Source organism: Rissa tridactyla, chromosome Z (genome assembly GCF_028500815.1).
Source record: "Rissa tridactyla isolate bRisTri1 chromosome Z, bRisTri1.patW.cur.20221130, whole genome shotgun sequence".
Lineage (NCBI taxonomy): Eukaryota > Metazoa > Chordata > Aves > Charadriiformes > Laridae > Rissa > Rissa tridactyla.
This window is the reverse complement of record NC_071497.1, coordinates 32514979-32536291: the sequence shown is the minus strand read 5'-3', so window position 1 is coordinate 32536291 and position 21313 is coordinate 32514979. Positions and strand designations below refer to the sequence as shown.

The window sequence follows — 21313 nt, the reverse complement described above, 5'->3', positions numbered from 1 at the left end:
CAAGCACTTGATTACCTGCACACAAAATGACAGAACTGCCAACCCGTAAGGTTCAGAGCAATTATGGCAGAGCTCATACTTATTGTGCAGTACAGCTTGTATTTTTCTGTAAGCAAGATTATAAATAAGCATTTGGGGCAGGGAAAATGCTTGCTTGAGGCTTGAAGATCATTTCATAACAAAGCAGCCTTTTGGCTTCCTGAATCAGTAATGACGCACTTGCTATTCTGCTGTAATTTGGGAAAAGGAGCTGATTTGATGAATAATGCTGCACCATTTCAGGACAGTAACTCCACTCCCAGCCTCACCCCACATGCTCCCCCCTGCCCCAGTCAGGTCTTGCATTTGCAGTATCTTTCCATCTAAGACAAGGAGAGGTCTGCCCCATGCAAAGCCTGTCTGATCTTAGGAAACAAGAAAGTGCGTGCCTTTAATCTGTTCAGAATGACTGACACCCAGAACACTGGGAACTGGTTGGCACCTTCTACAAGAGAAGAAAAGGAAGGAAAAAGCTGGGCAATTGACTGCTCAGATCTTCAGTCTGTACAAAGGTGCAAGTTGTAAAGCATGGGAATGCTCTGGAGCAACTCCTGGAGGTGATGCAGAAACATGCAGTGCTGGCTGAGAACAGTTTCTAATGCTGTTCTCGCACAGCCATGCTGATACTTGTGTTTGTAGAGCTATGGGTTGGACACAACTGAGAATGTTGTATATTGTGAACTGGCTGCTGCTAGTGTCCCCAGGATTTTCTCACCCAGCAGAACACCTTAGACAGGGAGTACTTGGGATTCATTGTTTTTGTTGGTCTTGGCTGATAAAAAGGATGTATTTTGAATAGTGTGACTGAAAGCTGGTGGTTTTTTTGTTTGTTTTTGTTTTTTTTTTTCAGAAAGCTGATGGTTGCTTCAAAACATAATGTCCAGGAAATAGTGCAGTGCTCTTTTCAAGGTCTTGCCAAAGTATTTTGAAATATCCTTGAAAATATCATTCATAAATGACTGTGCCAAATAAATAATGAAATGTCATTATTAAAAAGAAACACTAAATAGGTGGCCACAATTTCTTTCACGTTTAGTTCAGTGATAGCTGTGCTGACTGGTCATTGTGGAAAGTAATATTCCTGTATTCCTAATATTCTAAATATCTGTTGTCTAAATGAGTGCATGCAGATTTAGGAACCAAAAATTAAATTTCTATTTTACAACACGTTGGTAGGCATCTTGGTTGTCAGAATTCTGTAGCTAGGCCAGGCTAGTTGAGGTCTGGGTGGACTTAGAGCCGGAGGTAAAGATACATTAAGTCTGCGACGGAGACTGACCTGAAAGAAATCAATAAAGGCAATCAAGCTGGCTAAGTCAGAGCAGGTCACCTCTCTGAGCTATGGGAAGGAACCGTAGGGGAAACTAAAAGGATTTTTCCTTTGTCTGAAGAAAATGGCATCTTCATATGTAGTAATCAAAGTACATCTTTGCAGTATACTGTTGGTGCTTGCCTTAGAAATAAATACTTGTTATATCAGTTGCTGCCAGCTTCTGAGGTTTCTCTTCTGCTGCAGTATTGTGTGTTCCTCTCCCCCCTCGACTTTGTTTTCAGTGGAAGCGTGCTGGTTAAAGCTTAATCCTTTGCTCGTGGTTTTCCTGAACCCTGGTGTACCGTATTAGTTATAGGCATATTATGGTTAAAGAGATTCTGCACCACTAGGTCTTTGGGAACCTGGACATGTTTCTTCTGTGAGTGTCATTTTTTGAATGGCTGGAATAAAACTACAGTGTGACTCTTTCTGAGATACAGAGCCATCCACTGCTAGTCTGCCTTGTTACCAGAACTGCCTGTCAGGGTTGTCTTGTGTTGGAAACAAACGCTCTAGTCAGAAAGAAGTCATTTTCACAACAGAAAGCGACTGCACGTGGAGTCCTCCAGTAATATTGTGTTATTGATTACATTAATAAACCATTTGGAAAGGGGGAGGAACGGTGAGGTAATAAATCTTGCTGCAGCTACTGAATTATTTAGAAATACATGAAAAAAATCTGATATTGGTTACAGTGGAACAAAATGTCAAATGCAAAGGAATGTCTGCAGAATGAAGGGGTGGGGGAAAAAACCCTATTGTTGTGCATTTAGCTTTTTATTTTAAAACAGTTATTGCTAGTTGGCAAAGTGATTGTGAAGCTGCTGAGGATAGTGAGAGGATTAGGTGAAGGCACAGCACGGTGTGAAAGTGTAATGTTTATCAATTGTGAAGAGAAAAAAATAAGCACTGTATTTTGTGTCAACTCAAGCCATGTTGGCGTGATAAAGGCTGTTCTGGTCCTTCCTTGGCAAAGTGTTTTCTTAACTGTTTTTCATATTATGTGTACACATAGTGAGAAGGCAAACAAGGATGATCAGAAGAAAAGACCAATGACTCTTTTGCCTGGAAATCAGAAACTATCAATCAGGAAGAATAAGGTCTTTATAAGCGGGAATAGCTTAGAGAAGGTTAAAGACTTTATATTCCTTGATCTCATAACTTGAGTAATATGAAACTAGAGGTCAGAAAAGAAATCACTAGGCATAAAAAGGGACACATTTTTTTCCACGCAAGTTACAGTTAATTCATGAAACTTATTGGCATGAGGGTATTTTAGATACCAAAGGGTAAACTGTTAGAATAATAGTGTGTGAATATTTAATAGGTTAGTACTCAAGGATATTCTTGAGCTATAAGTGATGGAGAGCTAAAGATGCAGTAGGGGAAACATCTGCTACTGGACTAGATGGATTTTTAATTTCATTCCAGAATAGCTGATTTTATTTAGCACTGGAAGAAATATGGATGGCAGAATGAGTAAATTAATAATTGTTTTCAGCTTTCTGTACTGTTGATAAGAATTGGGGGGATAGAGAAGAGGAAAGTCTGGGCTTTTTAACTCCAACTGAAAATGCATCTATAATGAGTTCTGATTCTAAGATTTATTTATTTTTTTATTTTTATGTACAGTTAGAGCAGTAACTGCACTTAGCTATCTTAGTAGTTCTCTTTATGAGCTTAAATTCTGGAGACATTTGAAGATCTAAGTAGCAGGTTTGCTACTTGTGTTGGATTTTTCTCAAAACATTCTTTCATGCACTGCAGGATACTTATTTTCACTTGAATCCTATATTTGTTCGTAAAAGCATGTTGTAATTTCTCCTGCCCTCTAATTCTCATTCTGGTAAAGAAGAACAACTCTCTGCAACAACTTGAAGTTTAGATATAGACAACCCTTGCTTTCCTTCCTCTAAAACACTCTCTGTGCTTCTGGAAGGCATCAGTGGGTAGATCTAGAGAATGAAGCTTGCTTTCTTTGCTGAGAACGAATCTGTCACATTAATCTGAAAAGTCCTGACTACAAATTCGTCTGTCCTATGCCATCTTGGTCATCTCAAGGCATGACTATTTTTCTGTACTCCACTAGGTCCCAGAAATCAGGTTTAGGTGTTAAGGCGCAGTTCCATCCATGTTTGACCTTCTGCCTCTATTCCTGCACCATTTGCAAAAGGGGTAGCTGCAATGTTTAGGTGTGTCTGTGCTGTCTTCTGGTGCTTCCACATTAAGTGCTACTTCAGACCATATTCAAATCAATGGCCAAGAAGCAGAGTTCTTGGGTTTTTTGTGCATTTCCACCTCTAGTGCTAATCTGTGCACAGATCAATGCTACTTCGTTCCTAAATGAAGCATCAAATGTGAACTTGTCTGCTTAGGCAGTATTTTTGTTCTAAAAACCTGTAAGCAACTAGGAAACTTATGCAAGCCTAAACTTTATGTATTCTTAGTGCTTGTGTTCTCAGCAGAATTATTTCTCGTAGCTGTAGGCAGGGTGCAACTACCATTGTCAGGCCTAGCAGAGAAAGAATGAAGAAAGTCTAGTCAGCATCGGTGTATTTTCTTTCATGATGGCCTGAGCCTTTTTCCATTTGGCAGGAGTTAGTGTAGAGAGGGTCTTATTACTTCCCGTAGGCAAGCTTTTTCTGAGGTCATGCAACATTATCTTCTCTTACTGGCAGAAGTCAGCAATGGATAGGAACTTACTACCTTCTGCAAAAGTAGCACTTGGCATCCTACCTCTTCTGTGGCTTTTGGCTGTGGAACTTGCAGCAAAATTCCCTGCAGATACATGAGCCAGCGTCTTAAGCTTCTACTTTTCTATGCCACGTTGCTAGTCCATAATACGGTAAGATAATAGGCAATTATTGGTACTGTAACAAGTTGTCTTATTGTGTGAAGCTTTGGACTGGCAGTGTTGTTCAGATTAACAGCTTAGAGTTGATAGAGTTTGACAGGTAGATTTGAGTCAAGCTCTGGAGTAAGGAACGTAGAGAAGTGTTAAGAATTTCATGCTTGTGAGAGTCTGGGAGCCTTGTCAACTCCACCCCTGTCAATACCTCATAGCTTGTATTGTGTGGGTTGGTCAAGCATAATCATCTGTGAGTCATGTGTTCACAACATTAGCTATGTTTTAATTGGTGACACTTGCTCGTAAAACATGCGGAACCCAAGAGGACTTAGCACTGGGCTGAAAGTACAGAGGCTAATAGTTGTGATTTAAACAGTCTCACTCCTGCTAACATTTTTGCACATTTCTGTATCTGTGGTCACCTGGAGTTTGATTCCTGTGTTAGAGGCTTGCGTTACTGATAGACTAATAGAGAGTTGCTTGAGAAAGAGCGAGAATGCTTAAAATGGAGTAAGATGTTGAGGTTTTTAACTACAATCTCTGCTTCACCGTGTGATCTTTTAGAAGTCAGTTATGTCACATATGTGCACAATACATGCATAATGTCAGTGAGAGTCAGAACAGGAGACCATACATGGAAGACCATATAAATTACCTTACCAAACACGTGGTTCCTAGTGTCTCAGACTTGCTTTGCAACGTGCATGTGAAAAGGGGAATGTGGAGCTGCTTGGAGCTGTGTCTGACTTCAGCAGAAAATACTTCTAAGGTGACTGTGCTGCTCCTGGTGCTGAACCTATCCCAAGTATTTCTATATAGTTCTGTGTTTTTCTGCTTAAATCCTTGACTCTGAATATGAGTCCGTGTTTTTAGATCTGGAAGTCCTTGTTTTAGTTTCTGCTAACACTGTTCAGAGATGGATAGGCACTGCTGAGCAGCTCTGAATGGGATCCAGAGCCCCTGGTGTACTTTCCATCACTATCATTTAGGCAGTATTAATGTCAGCGGTTTCTTCTGTGGGCGGGTACTCTTAGGATATAGCTTCAGAAGCTGAGATAACTTTAGAGGTTGTACCATTTCTCAAGTTGTAAACTTTTATGTAGATAGTGATGCTGATGTAGCTAGAGGTTTTGCGTGTTTGTTTACGGCACAGCAAATACAGGAAGGAAAGCTGTACTGGAGCTCTGGTCGCTAAAACTAGTTTTATCTGACTACCTCAGCTTAGTATGGAACTTCCCTTTTACTGTGGGAAGTTCCATACTGTGTCCTCTGAGCGCACAAGACCTTTAATAATTTGTCTTCTCAGTTGGGAAGAATCTTTGAAATAACTGTTTAATTCCCCCATCTTTCCTGGCTTTCTACAGCACCTTTGCATAATTTGCGCTAATTGTCGTTGTTCCTAAGAATGCCAGAGGTAATGGCTGTTCAGCTCCTTACTAATTTCAGACTAGCCAAAACAGAAAGAAGGCTTTTTAAAGGAAGTGGTGGCTTTCGCTTCTATGGCTTGGTTAATGTTCGTAGGGAAGTTTGTCTTTTACGATACTTTGCTCCAGTCACGGCCCCAAAATATTCTAATGGTTGGAGCAACTCTATTCATGGAAAAGAAACCATGGAACAGGAGCTGTGTTGTGTCTCCAGAATATCACTTTGTAGGTGAAAGCACCAAATACAGCTCTGTGGGACCAGTAAACTCTGTGTGCTTTCCAGTAGCCTGGCAACTGTTGGTGTGCATAGTTTAGTAGCATTTTTCTTTAAGGTTACAACATGTTGGGATCTCAAATCCAGTCCCTGTAGGACAGTTTGATGTTGTTTGCCTAATGATTTCTCCAGAAGAAATACGTGCACTGCTGTAGGAAGAAAAGGATGTATTGCTTTAATGATTTTTTAGTTTGTTCTCTGAATTTTACCCATAATGTTTTGGAAACATTTGCGAGTGATAATAATTTAGCAGTAATAGTAGTGTCTTTGGTAAACTAATTATCTCAGCAAAGTAGATGATTCTCATTCTTCTTTAAGCTTTTGCAGGCCTTGCAAACTCAAACAGCAACAATATGACTGGATGTGCTAAGACAGTCTCTACTAACCCAGAATAACTAGTATGGGGTTGAAGGTTTCTCAAAGCAGTCCATTCCTCCCACTTTCACACAAAATTCAAACTTTTATTTGTTGATGCACAGGGACTCTTGTTAAGAAATCAGTTTGTTTGAGGTAGAACACTCCTCAAACAATGTGGTACTAGAGAAGTCAGAAAGTTTTCAAAATACAAAGAAATAAATATTTATGGGAATAGTAAAAATTTATTCTGCCTAATTATACAGGAAAAAAGAACAAATAAATCTCATGGGCGTTATTTCAGCTATTGGACTAGTAGTTTGTTTAGGTCCCTTGTCTGACAAGCTCCACAAAAATATTTTTCTGCTTGGCTGTGAGTCTAAAGAAGCATGCTACATGAGGTGGACAGCTGAAGGGAGGAGATCCAAAGAGTGGTTCATAGGCAAGAGGTGATAGTAGCAGCCAGAGTTGTCCACTGCTCCATTGGATGACAGGAGGAAACATGCCTTTGTCAAGGTGCCTCCAGTTTGCTTTACAGCCAGGGGTTTATTGGGTTACCCTGATCTACAAGTCCTACTTGAATGGCTTGTGACCTGTGTTGCAGATCAGGACCTGGCATTCGATTTTGCTTGGCTTAACATTTGTGGTACAAACAGAAGGTCTTCAGATGCATGTTTGTGCAAAGAACCTAGATCCTCCTTCCCTGACCATAGCAAATCCTGCCCTTTTTCACTTCTGCATGAACTGCTACAAGTCACGAGGAGGCAGGCATGGGCATCCACAGATCAGCTGTGTGCCTCAGAATTTTTTAGGTATGGAGGCCTCTGCATAAGATACTTAAACTGTTCAACACTTGTTAGTGTTGAATGGCAAAATTACCAAGCTGGCACCGAACATTCTGTATCATGAATGTGTATACAGTTGTTCTTACACAGCCCCCTCACTTCTTTCTATAAGACTTCTTTTTCTAGACATCTTTATAACTTAGCTTTTGGCCTGTATTCAAAATAAAATAAATGTAAATGCAATCTTCTTTTTCCTTCTGTTTTTAAGATAAACATGTGACTCTCTCTACTGCTGCCCCTCCATCAAATTCTGGAATTGTTTATAAACACACTTGATCGCAAAGTTTTCACATCTACAAGAATAGATTAAAAAAATTTGCAGCAGTATAGAGCCTTTTTGTCCAAAAAGAATAATGATTATTTTTAGATATTACATTTACAACTGTGATGTAAGGTAGGTAGTTTTGTTTGTTGTCTGTTTATCTGATGCCACGTTTACCACATCAGCAAGCAGAGGCATAGGGATTCATATAAACATTATAATTGCAAATGGAGTTCAGATATTTTACCAGATACCTTCTCTTTGCAGGAAATCTAACTGTCTTCAATGGTGTATTTAGTATTTTTGACCTGCCCCAAGAAAACTAATTTGTAAAGTGGTATTTAAGTAGTGTTCCAGAGACTGCATGGGATAGCCGGCTCAGCTGCTCTCTGTCTTCTCTTCCAGTCTGTAAATAGAAGATGTCCCTTCATAGAGGTAGCAATGTGGCAATGGTAAACAAGATGTCTGCCAGTAATATTCTACAATTTCTACAAATAATACTTCTGTTTGGTGTCATGCAGAGCAAGATAAGGCTGTCTGTCAGAAGTCTTGGTTTAATTCGGGTAAAAGTGTGTATGTATTGTCCAGATCCAGTTTGTAGAACTCTCTGCTACAAAGTATTTATGAAGAGGAGACTTTCATAATGGAAAGAACTGAATATTTTAGGGATGATCAGTATGTCCTTAGTTTATTATGTAGAAAAAAACAACACTAAAGGCTAGGTATCCAGAGCCCTTGCACTGGGGAGTAAGCAATCTGTTAGCAAACAAACTTGGGAAGGAACTCATCTTTGCGTAGGCAGCTTATACTGTTGGAGGCTTCCTTACCTCTTCTTCCGGTTTCTGAGAGACCACTGCTCCAATCTGATTTGGCAGTTGCTATATTCCTAGAAGCATTGGCTCAGATATTCAGTATCTTGATTGTAGACAAATGGGAAGAGATCTGTCTGGGTAATGTACTTCCATTAGGCAAGTGTCAGGTACTAAGGAAAGCTTAAATTATATTTGAATTTGGTTGTAGGCAACTTGATCTTTATTGTGCTGTACCAATTTGTTTATAGAGAGAGTTCAGCTTTGTTAAAAGCTTTGGACATCTAATGTGGTCAGAGCTTGTGTTGTATTTTGAAAACACCAAAACAATCCCTGAAAAACCCGCTTGAATGGTTTCTTTCTATAATGAATGTTGTCTTATGCAATATTCATGCACTAAAAATGATCAAGAAAAAGCATGGTGGAGTAGCAGGGGAGGGTCACTTCAAAGTGCTTTTTGTCCTTGTCTTTTACACTGCATTGTGAATTAGCCTTTTCGAATTAAATACACAAATGTTGGAAGACTCAAAGTTAGATGAAGAGTGTCATTCTGTTACAGTGAAGCCTGCGTTGGGCTTGATTCACTGTTCCATTACAGGAGGAACTGTAGCATAACTTTGTAGTAATAACATGAGGAGCTGCAGAATCAGGACCTATATCAATTTTAGTACCATTTGGAAATAATAGGAATATTTGTTTTTTATTTTTTCCCCATCAGTCTTTTTCTTTTCCTCTCAACAGGATCCAGTCTGTGTAGCTATGAACTACAGCCATCAGAATACACTACAGACCCAAGGGCCGCCAAGTTATGTCCTAAATATCCTGTTCCAGAGAGGTAATATTAACATCTTGTTTGATTGGGGGTGGAGGGAGCAGAGATTGTTTTGTTCATGACAGTTCTGTAGAAAATATGCAGCACAAATTTATTCTGTCTTACAGGTGGATGTTTTAGTGTATTATTGCCACTGTTTTTAAAAGACATTTTGAAAGCAACTCTTAAAAGAAAAACGCAAACTATTCACGCATGTGTTACTGACAATACTGAACTGGTATCTTCAAGTTCTCTTGTCTCATGTAACTGATGCTGTGCTGAGTATTACCTGTTTTACTGCCTTTCACCCTATAGCCAGTTGCCTGTCAGCAGTGCCGATCAGAGGCAATTATGGAGCACTTTGGATCTTTGGGAGGAAAAAGGATATATTCACACACAGCTGTCTGCGGTGTTCACTTCTTACACCTGACCTCAGGCAGTCAGATTTAGTAAATTGCTTCATTTTTTATTCTTTCGGTCCCCAAATGACCAATATGAGGATGGTCAAGTACCAAAAGGAGGGCTATATTTTATAAACAGATCAATTTGAATTTTATTGTTTAAAATATTTTACTAGACTGCTTTTCGTGAAGTAGGAAAGGAAAGTTTGTAGCTCCAGAAACTCTGCTAGCTATGCTGGCTGGAACTGTGGCATTACTGTGTGCACACCCTTCTGCCAGTAATTCCACTCAAGAAGAATCATGTTGTGTTTTCTCAAAATTTAGCTTCTCAAACATATTCAGTAGTGGGTTGTAACTGCAGTCTTGCCCTACGCATAGTTTTCTGTTATGGTTTTTTTAAAAGTTACAATTGTGTCAGTTCTGAAAACCTGGATTTTAAGTCTCTCTTGTCAGCATGGTAGCCTATCCAGTGAATAATTTTTTTTTATGTTGTAGTGACAATAAGTAGCAGCTGGAATATTAACTTTTTTTTTTACTTTTCCCCACAGCAGATTAATATTCCATGAAGCTAACCAGCTGTTATAGCTGTAATACAAAAACAAATGAAAACTTCAGTGCCAGCTTGCATACTGAAAAGGCTTGTCAGTCTTAATTTTTGCCAGAATTATATTGACTTTTCTCACTGTGTGTTCCCATGTCATTCAGTCTGAATGAATATAGCTTAATAAGAAAACAGGAGGATAAGAACAGTGTGTCAGAGCTGTAATGACACTATGTAAATTCCTCACAAAAACTACCTCAAGTTATTTTTGAAAAGCTATTGTGTAGGTGGAGTATTTCCCCTTTTTTATTTGATATGAATAAAATGCTCAATATGATTGAATATTTTCTGAGATTGAAAAGTCTGAACTTAATGTCCTAAAGCAAAAAAGGCCAATATTGTATCTGTAAACCACTATGTTTTTCAGACTTTTATAGTTAAATTATTTGAGTAAATTAGTGTAATTTGGAGGGTAAATGGAATCCTGTGGAGACAAACAAATGAAAACCCAACACAGTGTAGGCTGAGGCATTCAGGGAGAGCTTACCTAACACTTCTGTTTTCAGATTTGATCTGTCAGAGGTATGAACCATTAGGTCCATGGGATGGAGACAGCATATGTTGTGAGGACTGTCCCTTGATGTTTTCTGTTTGAGGACTAGGCTTCTTCATGCCCTTAGTTGCGGCTCCACCTCTTAATGGACTCTGATCCTCCAGCTTCAAGGCACTATGTCCAACTTTGACACAGCAGAGCAATCTAGCAATGCAGCCAGCAAAACGTGTGTCTTCCAGAAACTGTGCATAGCACATCTCAGCCTCAGTAGAGCATGACTTTGCTGTGTAGTTTTGAAACAGGGGGCCCTAGAGGAAAACCTATCCAGCTTTTCCCTGCGGCGTTTATCAAACAGTTGTGCTGACCTGTGCCAAGGGGCTGCTCTCTAGACGTTATAAGGAGCAGGAAGCAGTGGCACTCCAACCAGGCTCCCCACACACCGGTTGCTATATATGCCCCGGCGTAGTAGTGAGAGGAAGAAGCTCTCCTCTGAAATCTAGTACTTGAACATGTTCATCAGATGGGTCTCTTCATTTGAATATTGCTTTGAAAACACAACTTCTAACATCATCTGCTCTTGTTCATGATTAAATATCATGGTATTCTCAGAAACGTGTAATTCCATTTTGGTATGTAACATATCAAGTTATAACCAAAAGGCCATATAAAATAGCACAGGGTACTGAGAATAGATCTATTACTGTATTATTTTTTTTATTAGACAAAATACCTTACCTCACCCACTCATTCAGTCAGAACCACTGAATTAGTGGCATATCTCAACAGGTAGATTCTCAGGAGTCCTATTTACTCAAGAAAGCTTGTAAGAACCACTAACCTTTTTTTTTTTTTTTTTAATTAATTACCACAAAGTTAGAAATTAATTATTGCACACAAAAATAGCTAACTTAAAATGTGTAGTGAAATTGCTATAGCTTAAGGGACGTTAGATGGGTAATATAAACTCAGGTATGCAAAAAGCATTTTTTCCTCTGTTGGGATGTATTTTGAAAGAGTATTTTAATCCCATTAGCTTCCCTTCTCATAATGGGTATTTTTCATATTTGGATGCAGGAATGACAGTCTTTTGCCTATTCCCAACTCAGATTTTGCATTTTTTATTATTTATATTGACAACTTCAAAATGCTCTAGGCTTCCTGCAAAGTTGTGGCAGTTAACAATTAAGTAAACCTCTCAGATTTCAGTATTTCCCAGTATTACTGCACATAATGAACCGCAGTATGCTGCATATTCCAAAATAGGCTATGTTGAAAGAGGCTGGGAGATACATGGGCTGGCTTTTAAATAGGGCAGCCATCATTATGGTTTTAGTGTGGTTTTTAATAACTGTGACTAATTCACAATTACTTTGCTATGCATAACTGTTGTCTTCATCACTACCTAAAAGTAGACCATCAATATGAGCATCTCTAAATGCATTTACCTACTCAGCACAGTAAGTTTAAAACCATGTAATTTACAATGGTCAGTCACTTCAAACAAAAACCTAGCATCTATTAATTACCTAGATGTGGCAGGTGATCATAATTTCTCCTGAATTCTGTAGAGAATAATTACACACTAATGGTTTTCAGCATCTCGTCTTTTTTTCACAAAAAAACAATGCATAGAAAGGATATGCCTGAGGCAGCTGGTTTACTCCCTATGTGTTTAAAATGACAGAATTTTGGAAATGCTTGGGCTTAACAAATAGTTATTGAGAACAGAAAATTGCTGGTTTGTAGGTCATTACTGAAATGGGGAAACTGCAAAAGATTATGTGCATTGCTGCTACAGTCCACTGAAATCTTTTTAAGTAAGGAAGATCGGGGAGGGTGAAACAAATTGAAGAGGCTAGAAGAAAAGACTGACTTAATAACAAAGACATTTCTTTCATTGCATCAGTTATAGGAAGGAACATGTAATTCATGGAACGTGTGTCTGAGATGTAATTGGGAAGACCGATCAAAAGATGTAATAGGCCACTTTGAGGTCTGACATAGTTTATGAGCAAGAAAGGCAGGTACTGAATGGGAAACGTTTGGAAAACAAAATTACCCACTTTAAAGTGAAGTTTCTGCTCTCTTGCATCTTCTTCTGATGGACTTGATAACAGGTTCTGCTGAGCATTCGGAAAAGTTTAATGTATGGCATCAGTATTTTGGGGGAGGATGCTTCCAAAACAGTTTGGGAATAATGAAACAATAGAGACATCATTGCATATTTTGCAAAGAATGTAGCGTATAATTTTAAGAAAGTTCATGAAAGTAAACACTGTGATTGCAATCTTCAATATGAGAGCAAGCTTAGTAGGGGGACGGACTAGGAGCAAATACATTGGTTTTGCGTTGCAGCAGTTTTAAGTGCTGATGTCTTTTAGCGTAACATGTATGCTTGCAAGAAGAGTATTGTCATGCTGGGATGTCATTTGCTGCAAATGTGGGCCAGTATTCCATTCTAACACGAGTGAAAGGCATTGTTTCAGCTGCTGGTTCACCACCTGACACTTGAATAAGAGACGTTTCAGTGGAAATAGGAACGTGTATTTTCTGAGCCTTGCTGTTTAAAGGGAGGGCGGGGGAAGGTAATAATTTCCTATTGGACTGTGCATTCCAGCCTCACAGAGTTACTTGTAAGAACTGCATCACTTCCCATTACGATCATCCTCATTCCAGCAGCACTTGTGCATTCAACACATGGTTTCTGGTTATGATGTTATGAGGGTGGAGTGGTTGCATCTATTCACCTTTCATTTGTGTGTTGATGTGGCATTTATATTAAGTAGGAGTAATTTTTTTTTCTGATTTTTTTTTTCTTGTGTCACCAGTGCACCTATTCCATTCTTCCATCGCTGTGCTCCTGTGAACATTTCCTGCTATGCCAAGTTTGCAGAGGCCCTGATCACCTTTGTCAGTGACAGTAGTGTCTTACACAGGCTGATTAGTGGAGTTATGACCAGCAAAGAGATTATAATGGGACTTTGCTTGTTATCACTAGGTAATTGTTTTTCTCATTACTAGCTATTTCTTAGTACTGCATTAGGAGATTGTTAACACCCTCTAACCACAATATGAGCAAAAAAATGTATGATAGCAATGAGCCCTTAGAAAATGGTTCAGAATGCTTTTTTTAAATGTTATTTGACAGCTGAATAACTTATTCAGAAGCAATATACATACGTATTCCTGTTTTTTTTTCCTCCTCTTCCACAGATTATGAGATACAGAGGATGTGTGGCAGTTGATTAGCCCACATGAGTTTTGGTGTAGTTAACAGAGCGTCCCCATTATCCTCAAATTTATTATAATCTTCACCTTTCCCTTTCCTAATATTCAACTTCTGCTAACCCAAGTCCAAATAAACCCTTTCCAAGTAAAAAGGGCTGGGTGAGAAGTGCACAATAGCACACTCCTCTAAAATGTAGGGGGTTTAGTTTGCTTCATTTAACATATTTGTGCAGGGATATGAGAACTTTCAGAGGGAAAGCAAGAGAGTTAGGTGCCCTTTTGTTGTATTGTGTGTTATCCTGTTCTTCCCCTTAGCCTAAAGTTAAAAACTTCAGGCCTTTGAAAAAGTTAGCCTTGTCTGAAGAGCTGGAAATTCCCAGCAGCGTAGAGGTGCTGAACTGTTTCCACAGTTGTGAGATTCCTGTGGCCTACAGAGTGACACATTGCACTAGACTGAAGTGCTTTTTCAGTGAATTCTTGTGAATTAAGATAGAATGCTACTCACCCACATAAATTACTTTAATAATGAATTTATTTTACTTTTTCCAAGTATAAAATCTGAAATCCTAAAATGGGAAGCTCCAGATACTATGCATGTATATGAGCAGTGTGTAGTTTAGAAAGAAACACTGTGCAGTTATACAAGATAAAGAATTCCTTTGTCTTCAGTCTGCCTTTGTAATTTAAAAAAAAAGAAAAGGAGAATGTTAGATACCATAAAAAAAAAAGCACAAAACACGAAGGACCATTGAGTATCTTCTCAGCTATAACTGGAAAGCTGTTTGTTCCTCAGTCTTGACAGCTGCAGTATTTCATTGTAGTGGTAGAAAGACTGCTCTGAATCTGAAAGCTAGTGGCTAATTAGCAGTGCTACTTTTGGGTTAGAGTCAGAAATTAGTACAGAGTTTTACATAAAGTTAATTAAAAATATTTTTCATACCTCCAAAGTTAAACAGAATTTATTTATTTTTAAACAATGGGTAAGACTGTGTGATTCAGAAAGCCAGGTTCCAGTGGTTTTCCTGTAATTTGCTGTACACAAAGAAGTATATGTAAAAATACGTGCATGCGCTTACACACACTAAATCTTAGTTGGCTGAGATTGTAGAGGGTTTTTTAACACCCAGTTCCTGAATGGCAGTGGAACCATATGAACAAAGCTTCATAAAGAACTAATTTTGAATACTGAAAATAAAGTAGAAATTTTTTTTTACTTTTTACTGGCATGACATTTTGGAATACACAGGTGTCACATTATCTGCACTTGTTTGACAAGTGTATTTGAGTGCAAATTCTGCTCTGCTGTTCAGGAGGTGTGCTTTTGTTACCAGACTAGGACTACTATCATGTCTTGCTGTCTGTTTTGTCATTGTCTAAATGCATCTCTGTCTGTATGTATGCATTATGTCTTGTATTTAATGTACCATGTAAATGTATTTATGCTGTCTTTGTTTTAATCAACAGTATCAAAGCAGAAGGCGTAGAGGCGCCTAATTACCTTAACTATCTGTGCAGTGAATTTCTAAGCCTCAGAAAATAAATCTGTCTAAAATTTCTGTTAGAAGGCAGTTAGCTTAAGTGCTGTGGGAAAATTAGAAAGGCTATTTCTACTTGAAATAATTGCTCTACATATTTTATTTGTCTTCTTTTGCAGTGTTGTCCATGATTTTGATGGTTATAATCAGGTACATTTCAAGAGTACTTGTCTGGATTTTAACAATTCTTGTCATTCTGGGATCACTCGGTAAGTCTTGCTTGTCTCCCAGCTTCTGACTGTCCAGTTCTAATATTTGTGCTCCATGGCCTCAGGTCAGCCACATCCTGCACAGATCTTGGACCATGCATTTCCCTTCAGCTTTCCTTTGAGTCTCTTGCAAGACAATTGTCAAAAATGCCACCTTTGCAATTGCAGTCCTCTCACAGCGATTACGTTGCTCCTTAGAGATCTGATGCACTCCCTGGTTGGCTAGCCAGCTTCCTCTCAGCCTGTCTCACTAGACCCCACATAGGCAATATGGGATATTCCTCACAGCACTTGTAGCACAGCCCTAAACGTTTCCTGCTTTCTTAACCTGCTTTCCAAACATGTGAACAAGCATGCAGGAATCAAAGGGCAGCTATTGTTTATGCAGCCTCAGGGGACCCTTAGGGTGTAGATACATCCATACAACCCTGACAGGTTCATTGATGCCTTCAGTCCTCTGAGTAGCTCTGTAGGTTTATCTAAGATCTGTTCTTGAGGAGACGAGGCCAAGGTGCTTTTCTGGCATTTCTAATCAAATCCTTGTATTTCCATGTGACATGTCCTGCATGACCTAGGTCGTGTATGAAATGCAACCAGCCATGCCATCTTGGGAATGGCCAAAGATTGTCTCATGCAAAATTATTTCGCTTGCATAAAGATAGCCTTGCTTTATCACATTAACTTTTATGTTTGTAAAAGTAAAGTTTTCTATTACTGATACTCGGGACCAAAACCAAAATATATGGGCAGATGACTGTAGGGGAGGAAGAAGAATAGATAATTAAATTAGGAGGTACTAGCAATGCATGAGGTTCTTGCAATGCATGACTGCAAGGGATGGAAAAAAAAATCAGCAGTCCATCTACGTCTTTTCAGGATCACTTGTTTTTTCTGCTTACTGTTCACAAGATCTCTGACCACAGTAAAGGGAATTTGGTTTTTTTTTTTTTCATTTATATTCCCTTAAGAAACTGAGCAACTATGTTGAGTGGGAGAGTTGAATGACTTACTGCCATCTGTTATAATGCTCTAAAAAAGTCCTATCCATTACATGAACATGTCGTTTGTGAGACATACTGCTTATTCAGAATTCGTTGTTCAGGGTACACCAAAAGAGCATCCTCCATTTTAGACCTGAAAGTACCTTCAGCCAAGACTTGTGACTTGTGCAGATGATTCAGAAATAACAACAGAACAGAGAAGTATACTCAAAGGAGATACTCAAAACCCTCCCTGAGGGGCTGGAGTCTTGTATTTAAATGAAGTTCTACTTTGGAAAGGTAGATAGAGTATGAGAACAAAATTCTGGCCTTAAGGCTAGGGTTTTGTAACAGGCGTTAGAAGAAAGTACTTCAGAGTATATTGGTCTCCTGAGCCTTTCAATGATGTTTTTTCCAGTGCCCGAAAGACATTTTCTGATGCAGGTGTAGCTGTATGTCATTAGCCTGAGGTGCTGTTTTCAGTATCAGGGCTGTTCCTTCTTATGTTGGTTAGTCTTCCCAGAAATTGCAGGCTCCTTCTTTTGTTCCTCTTGTTATTTTGCATCGTAATCCAAAGGTCCCTGTCTGTTCCCCCTCCTAAATTCTTTCTCCCTAACATATTATACACACATATCTATCCATTCTACCATATAACTCTTTATTCTTTTTGTTACTGTATTGCCTGTCTAATGGGAGCTGTGATCTTTGTTGTTAGGGTTCCCCATGAACTAGTCCTCTCATGCATTTCACCCTAAAACACGAAGTCGAAGAGCTGCACAGCTCTTAAGTTGTCATAGTGGGGTGAGACTGTGAAAATCCACTTGAGAAGAGTACACTTCTCTGTCCTCAGAAATTTCTGTTGGTTTAGCCGTCAGTGCCTTTGAGCCTTCTGTACCAGACTAGACTTAAAAGAAGAAACTCTTTAGTTTCTTTGGTACTAGGTAGTACAGCTGTGTCACATAGGAGCATCTCTCAGCCTTTTTTTTTTCTCTCTAAAACGTAGGTGGTACAGGAGTCCTGTGGTGGCTGTATGCTAAACAACGAATATCTGCCAGTGCTGTTGAGACTCAAATAGCCAAAGACAATCTTCAGGCTCTTCTGATCTATGCTATTTCAGCTACAGTCTTCACGGTATGTTTTGCTAATGATTGTATTATTTTCTTGTTCTGTCTTCCTGGTTGTCTCAATTTTTTTATTCAGGTGAAAGTTCTATATTGCACACATTTTGGAAGAGTTTATTTCTACTGCAAGTTCTGTTGCAGTGTTTTGAGTTTTTTTTTATTTTTACTTCTATGCGTTGTTCTGTAATACCTATTTTTCAGTCAGAAGAGAGTTCCTGACCCTGCAGCTACTTCCCTGTACTGTAAAATGTCCACAGGGACTTCCATGAATTGGTACAATATTGGACTCCCAATCCAGTTTCACTTACGAGATTTTTCTTAGGTTCCTGTTTCAGAGATACTTCATAATTTCAGTTTATTTGAAGGCCCTTAGACTATTTCTGCTTCCAAAATTGGTTGTTCCCCAAATTTTTCCATCTACAGAAGGATCATTGTGGAAAAAAAAATACTAAAAATTATTACTGAACCAATTTATCTTCTTCAGGCCTTGCTGTTTGTTTCAGTTACTGACTTTACTACTAAAAATTGACAATGTTTGACTAACTTAAATGCCAAGTTCACGACACCATGCCCAAGTGTAGCTGTTAAATTGTATTCTTTGTTAAATCTGGCTGATTTCACTGGTTTGTGAAACATAATTGAGGATAGAATCTGGTCTAATTTCATAAGCCTGAGGCTGGTGATGATTCCAAATACATAATTATGATACTGGAATTCCACAAAAGTATAATTTGTAAAATAATTTGTTACTAGAAGCAGCTAATAGAGGTTTTTTCGTTTTGATCTTGTGATCTTCTAAATAGAGCATGTGTTAATTTGCTGTGTTTGAATATCCTAGCTGTGCAAGACGATAGCTTGCTTATTTTTCCATTCTCTAAAATGTCATTTGGAAACTTCTTCCTCTAGGTTATCTTGTTCTTGATAATGTTAATTATGCGCAAACGAGTAGCTCTCACCATTGCCTTGTTCCACGTGGCCGGCAAGGTCTTCATTCACTTGCCGCTGCTAGTCTTCCAGCCATTTTGGACATTCTTTGTGCTTATCCTCTTCTGGACATACTGGATCACAGTCCTGCTTTTCCTTGGTACTACAGGTAAGCAGCTATCAGGCTTATTTTAAATAAATTCCGCTTCATTTTTATATGATTTCAGGCAGCATTGGTTAAAAAGCATGTGGGAACCTCTGCAGCAAAACCCCACGTGCTATGCTTCTGTTGTCTGCTTCAGTGACTTCAAAACACTTGTTTCAAGAAAGTTGTTGTGCATTTGAGTCTGCATTCCCAGTATGTTATTTTGTGCCTTAGGCAGGCCTTTTGATTTGATGCAAGTTGGCATGTTGGAAACTACAAGACTCCATTAGTAAGGCTGCTATAGCAAATTTTCCAATAATTACCTCTAATTTTACATAAACAGGTCAAAACCAGCCAATCTTACAGCTAATCTCACAAACTATTGTACAGCCAGCACTTGCACAGATGCAGACATAGTAATGAAAGGGCCGTTCCACACATCTACCGTCTCCCAAAATGTAAATATACTCAAAGTAGCGTTCAGTTGTTCATAATTTAGGTGTCCAATATTACTTCAGCATTTTCCAGGATTATTAGGGGGATTTTTCTGCTGTTTATACATCAGATTCTGAGAGCAGCCAGCGTGCTCTCGATTTCTGCCTGCTGTGAAGTGCGTAGAAGGAGAGCTTTGTGTTCAGGGTCTGACAAGTGCTTCTAGAATTAGTTGATCCTATAGGTTCAAATCTTAGTTACCTCAGCAGAGAATCCTAGCAACTGCTTTTTGAAATAGGAGATGTCTGTGTTATTTTGCAGTAAGTTGTAGACAATAGAGACAATCATTCATTATTAAAACCTTAGAATTTTGAAATTTATTGTTTTACTACTGATTGAAAAGTAGCAGTGTTTCAGATCACAGGGCTATTTCACAATAATACAAGATAAATATTTTTTATTTCATAGCCTGAATTCTTAGCAAGGGATGGAGGTAATAGAATTCACCTGTTCTAGTTCTCATCACTGTTGAATTTTTAGTTTGTGTGGCATGATGCGCTATGTGCAGAAAGCGTTCACCTCTGAAAGTGAGTTAAGTCTCAGTCACATGCTTCACTGCGAGTTAAGACCACTGCACAGAGACTGGATTTGTATCAGAATTTAGACTGATGTTTTATTTTTCTGACAGAACTCTTTCATTGGCCTTGATTCTGCAAAGACTAATTTATGCGTTTAACTTCATATGCACTCACTATCTTAACTGATATCGGATAAACAAAATCTTTGTGCAAAGAGGGACAGATCTTTTCAATAAAAGTCTACGTTATCTGTGTATGAGAAGAAGCCTACGCTTATGAAGAGCTTGTTCACTAAAACCAAAATTATTTCAATAGTTCAATTTATTCACAAGAAAATACTGATTTTTTTTTTTATGTAAGCATAAAAGTGTAGCTAAGAAGGTGGAGAAGGTGCTATCAATGCTAAGTCTGAAGGGTGGTTTTCAAGGTAAATATTTTATACACGTGATGTCATTTTCAGTATTTTTCTGAATCTCATCAGACGTTCACATAACTGTTGTATAAGATGAACCATCTCCATGTGGGTTGACACACTGGAAAAGAGGTTATCCTAGGGGGGTTCTGACATGTACTGTCAGTCTCAACCCGTGATACTGCTATTCAGATGAGACACAGAGTCAATGGATTTCTGAATGTATGAAATCATGGTTAGAAACTCTAAAGCTCTTCCTTATGTCTGTAAATAACTTTAAAACGACAAATAACTGTAAAACGACAAAAACTGACAAGTACATGTACAAAGGCTTACCATAAGGAAGAAAAAAGTGGTTTTTAATGTTGACATCCAGATGTAAGGAGCTATGAAGTTTAATATTGATGCTGATTCTACGAATAATACCAACAGAGCAGCAGGCTGAAATTAAGAATGACTGAGTCAGGCTTCTAATTATGTTTAATTATCAGAATTTTTGCTACTTGCTGGTGGTTAGTTTGGGAAATTTTCAGCATGTGGCTATAAAATAAAAGAAGTGTTGCAGGATTTTGAGTGCACTCAGAATATTTCTTTAGTGCTTTTTTCAAATGCCATTGTACTGATTGTCTCAAAAGCTGTATCTTCCTTATGAACAATCTTCCTAAACAGGACATGTAGTAGTGTTAGTAGAAGCTAGAGGAGTTCTGCTGTAGACTGTGTGCTTCCATCTTTCTGACTTGATTTAAGCACCATTTCCTTTTTTACCTTCATTTATTTCTAGGTAGTCCTGTCCCGAATGAAGAAGGATTTGTTGAATTTCGGATGGCAGGCCCCTTGAAATACATGTGGTGGTACCACGTAGTGGGACTGATCTGGATCAGCGAGTTTATCCTAGCCTGTCAGCAGATGACGGTAGCAGGGGCTGTTGTGACATACTATTTTACAAGGTAAGGACAGCTTTAACAGCTCTGCTTTGAGCAGCCTAGAAATGGAATTAACAGAAGTAATAAGGGACACAGCTTTTGAGGAGAATACTTGCTTCCGTCCTAAAAGTTGGAGAGCAGTTGAATTGTATTGACTCTTTAAATCACGTCAAGTCCTAAAATAATCTGTTTTGCCGATTGTAGGTGGTGTTCTTGATATTTTGGACTTGAAGTCTTGTTTGCCTTGTAACCTGTGCGCATTGTACAGATGCGGATGACTGTTTATAAAGCAGAGTGCACCTGGAAGATCATCTATAATGCTAATAATAATTAATGCTGATAAGCTCAGTAGA

At 38.6% G+C, this 21313-nt stretch overlaps 1 protein-coding gene across 2 annotated transcripts in view; it reads left to right on the top strand.

The window, feature by feature from the left end:
- SLC44A1 (solute carrier family 44 member 1) overlaps positions 1-21313 on the top strand; it is a 71419-nt gene that overhangs the window by 33488 nt on the left and 16618 nt on the right. For both annotated transcript variants that reach the window (XM_054185448.1, XM_054185447.1), the window contains exons 5-10: positions 8909-9002; positions 13302-13471; positions 15356-15445; positions 17429-17556; positions 18453-18639; positions 20819-20984. In XM_054185448.1, coding sequence (XP_054041423.1) covers positions 8909-9002; positions 13302-13471; positions 15356-15445; positions 17429-17556; positions 18453-18639; positions 20819-20984 — 835 coding nt within the window. The remainder of the gene's footprint in view (positions 1-8908; positions 9003-13301; positions 13472-15355; positions 15446-17428; positions 17557-18452; positions 18640-20818; positions 20985-21313) is intronic.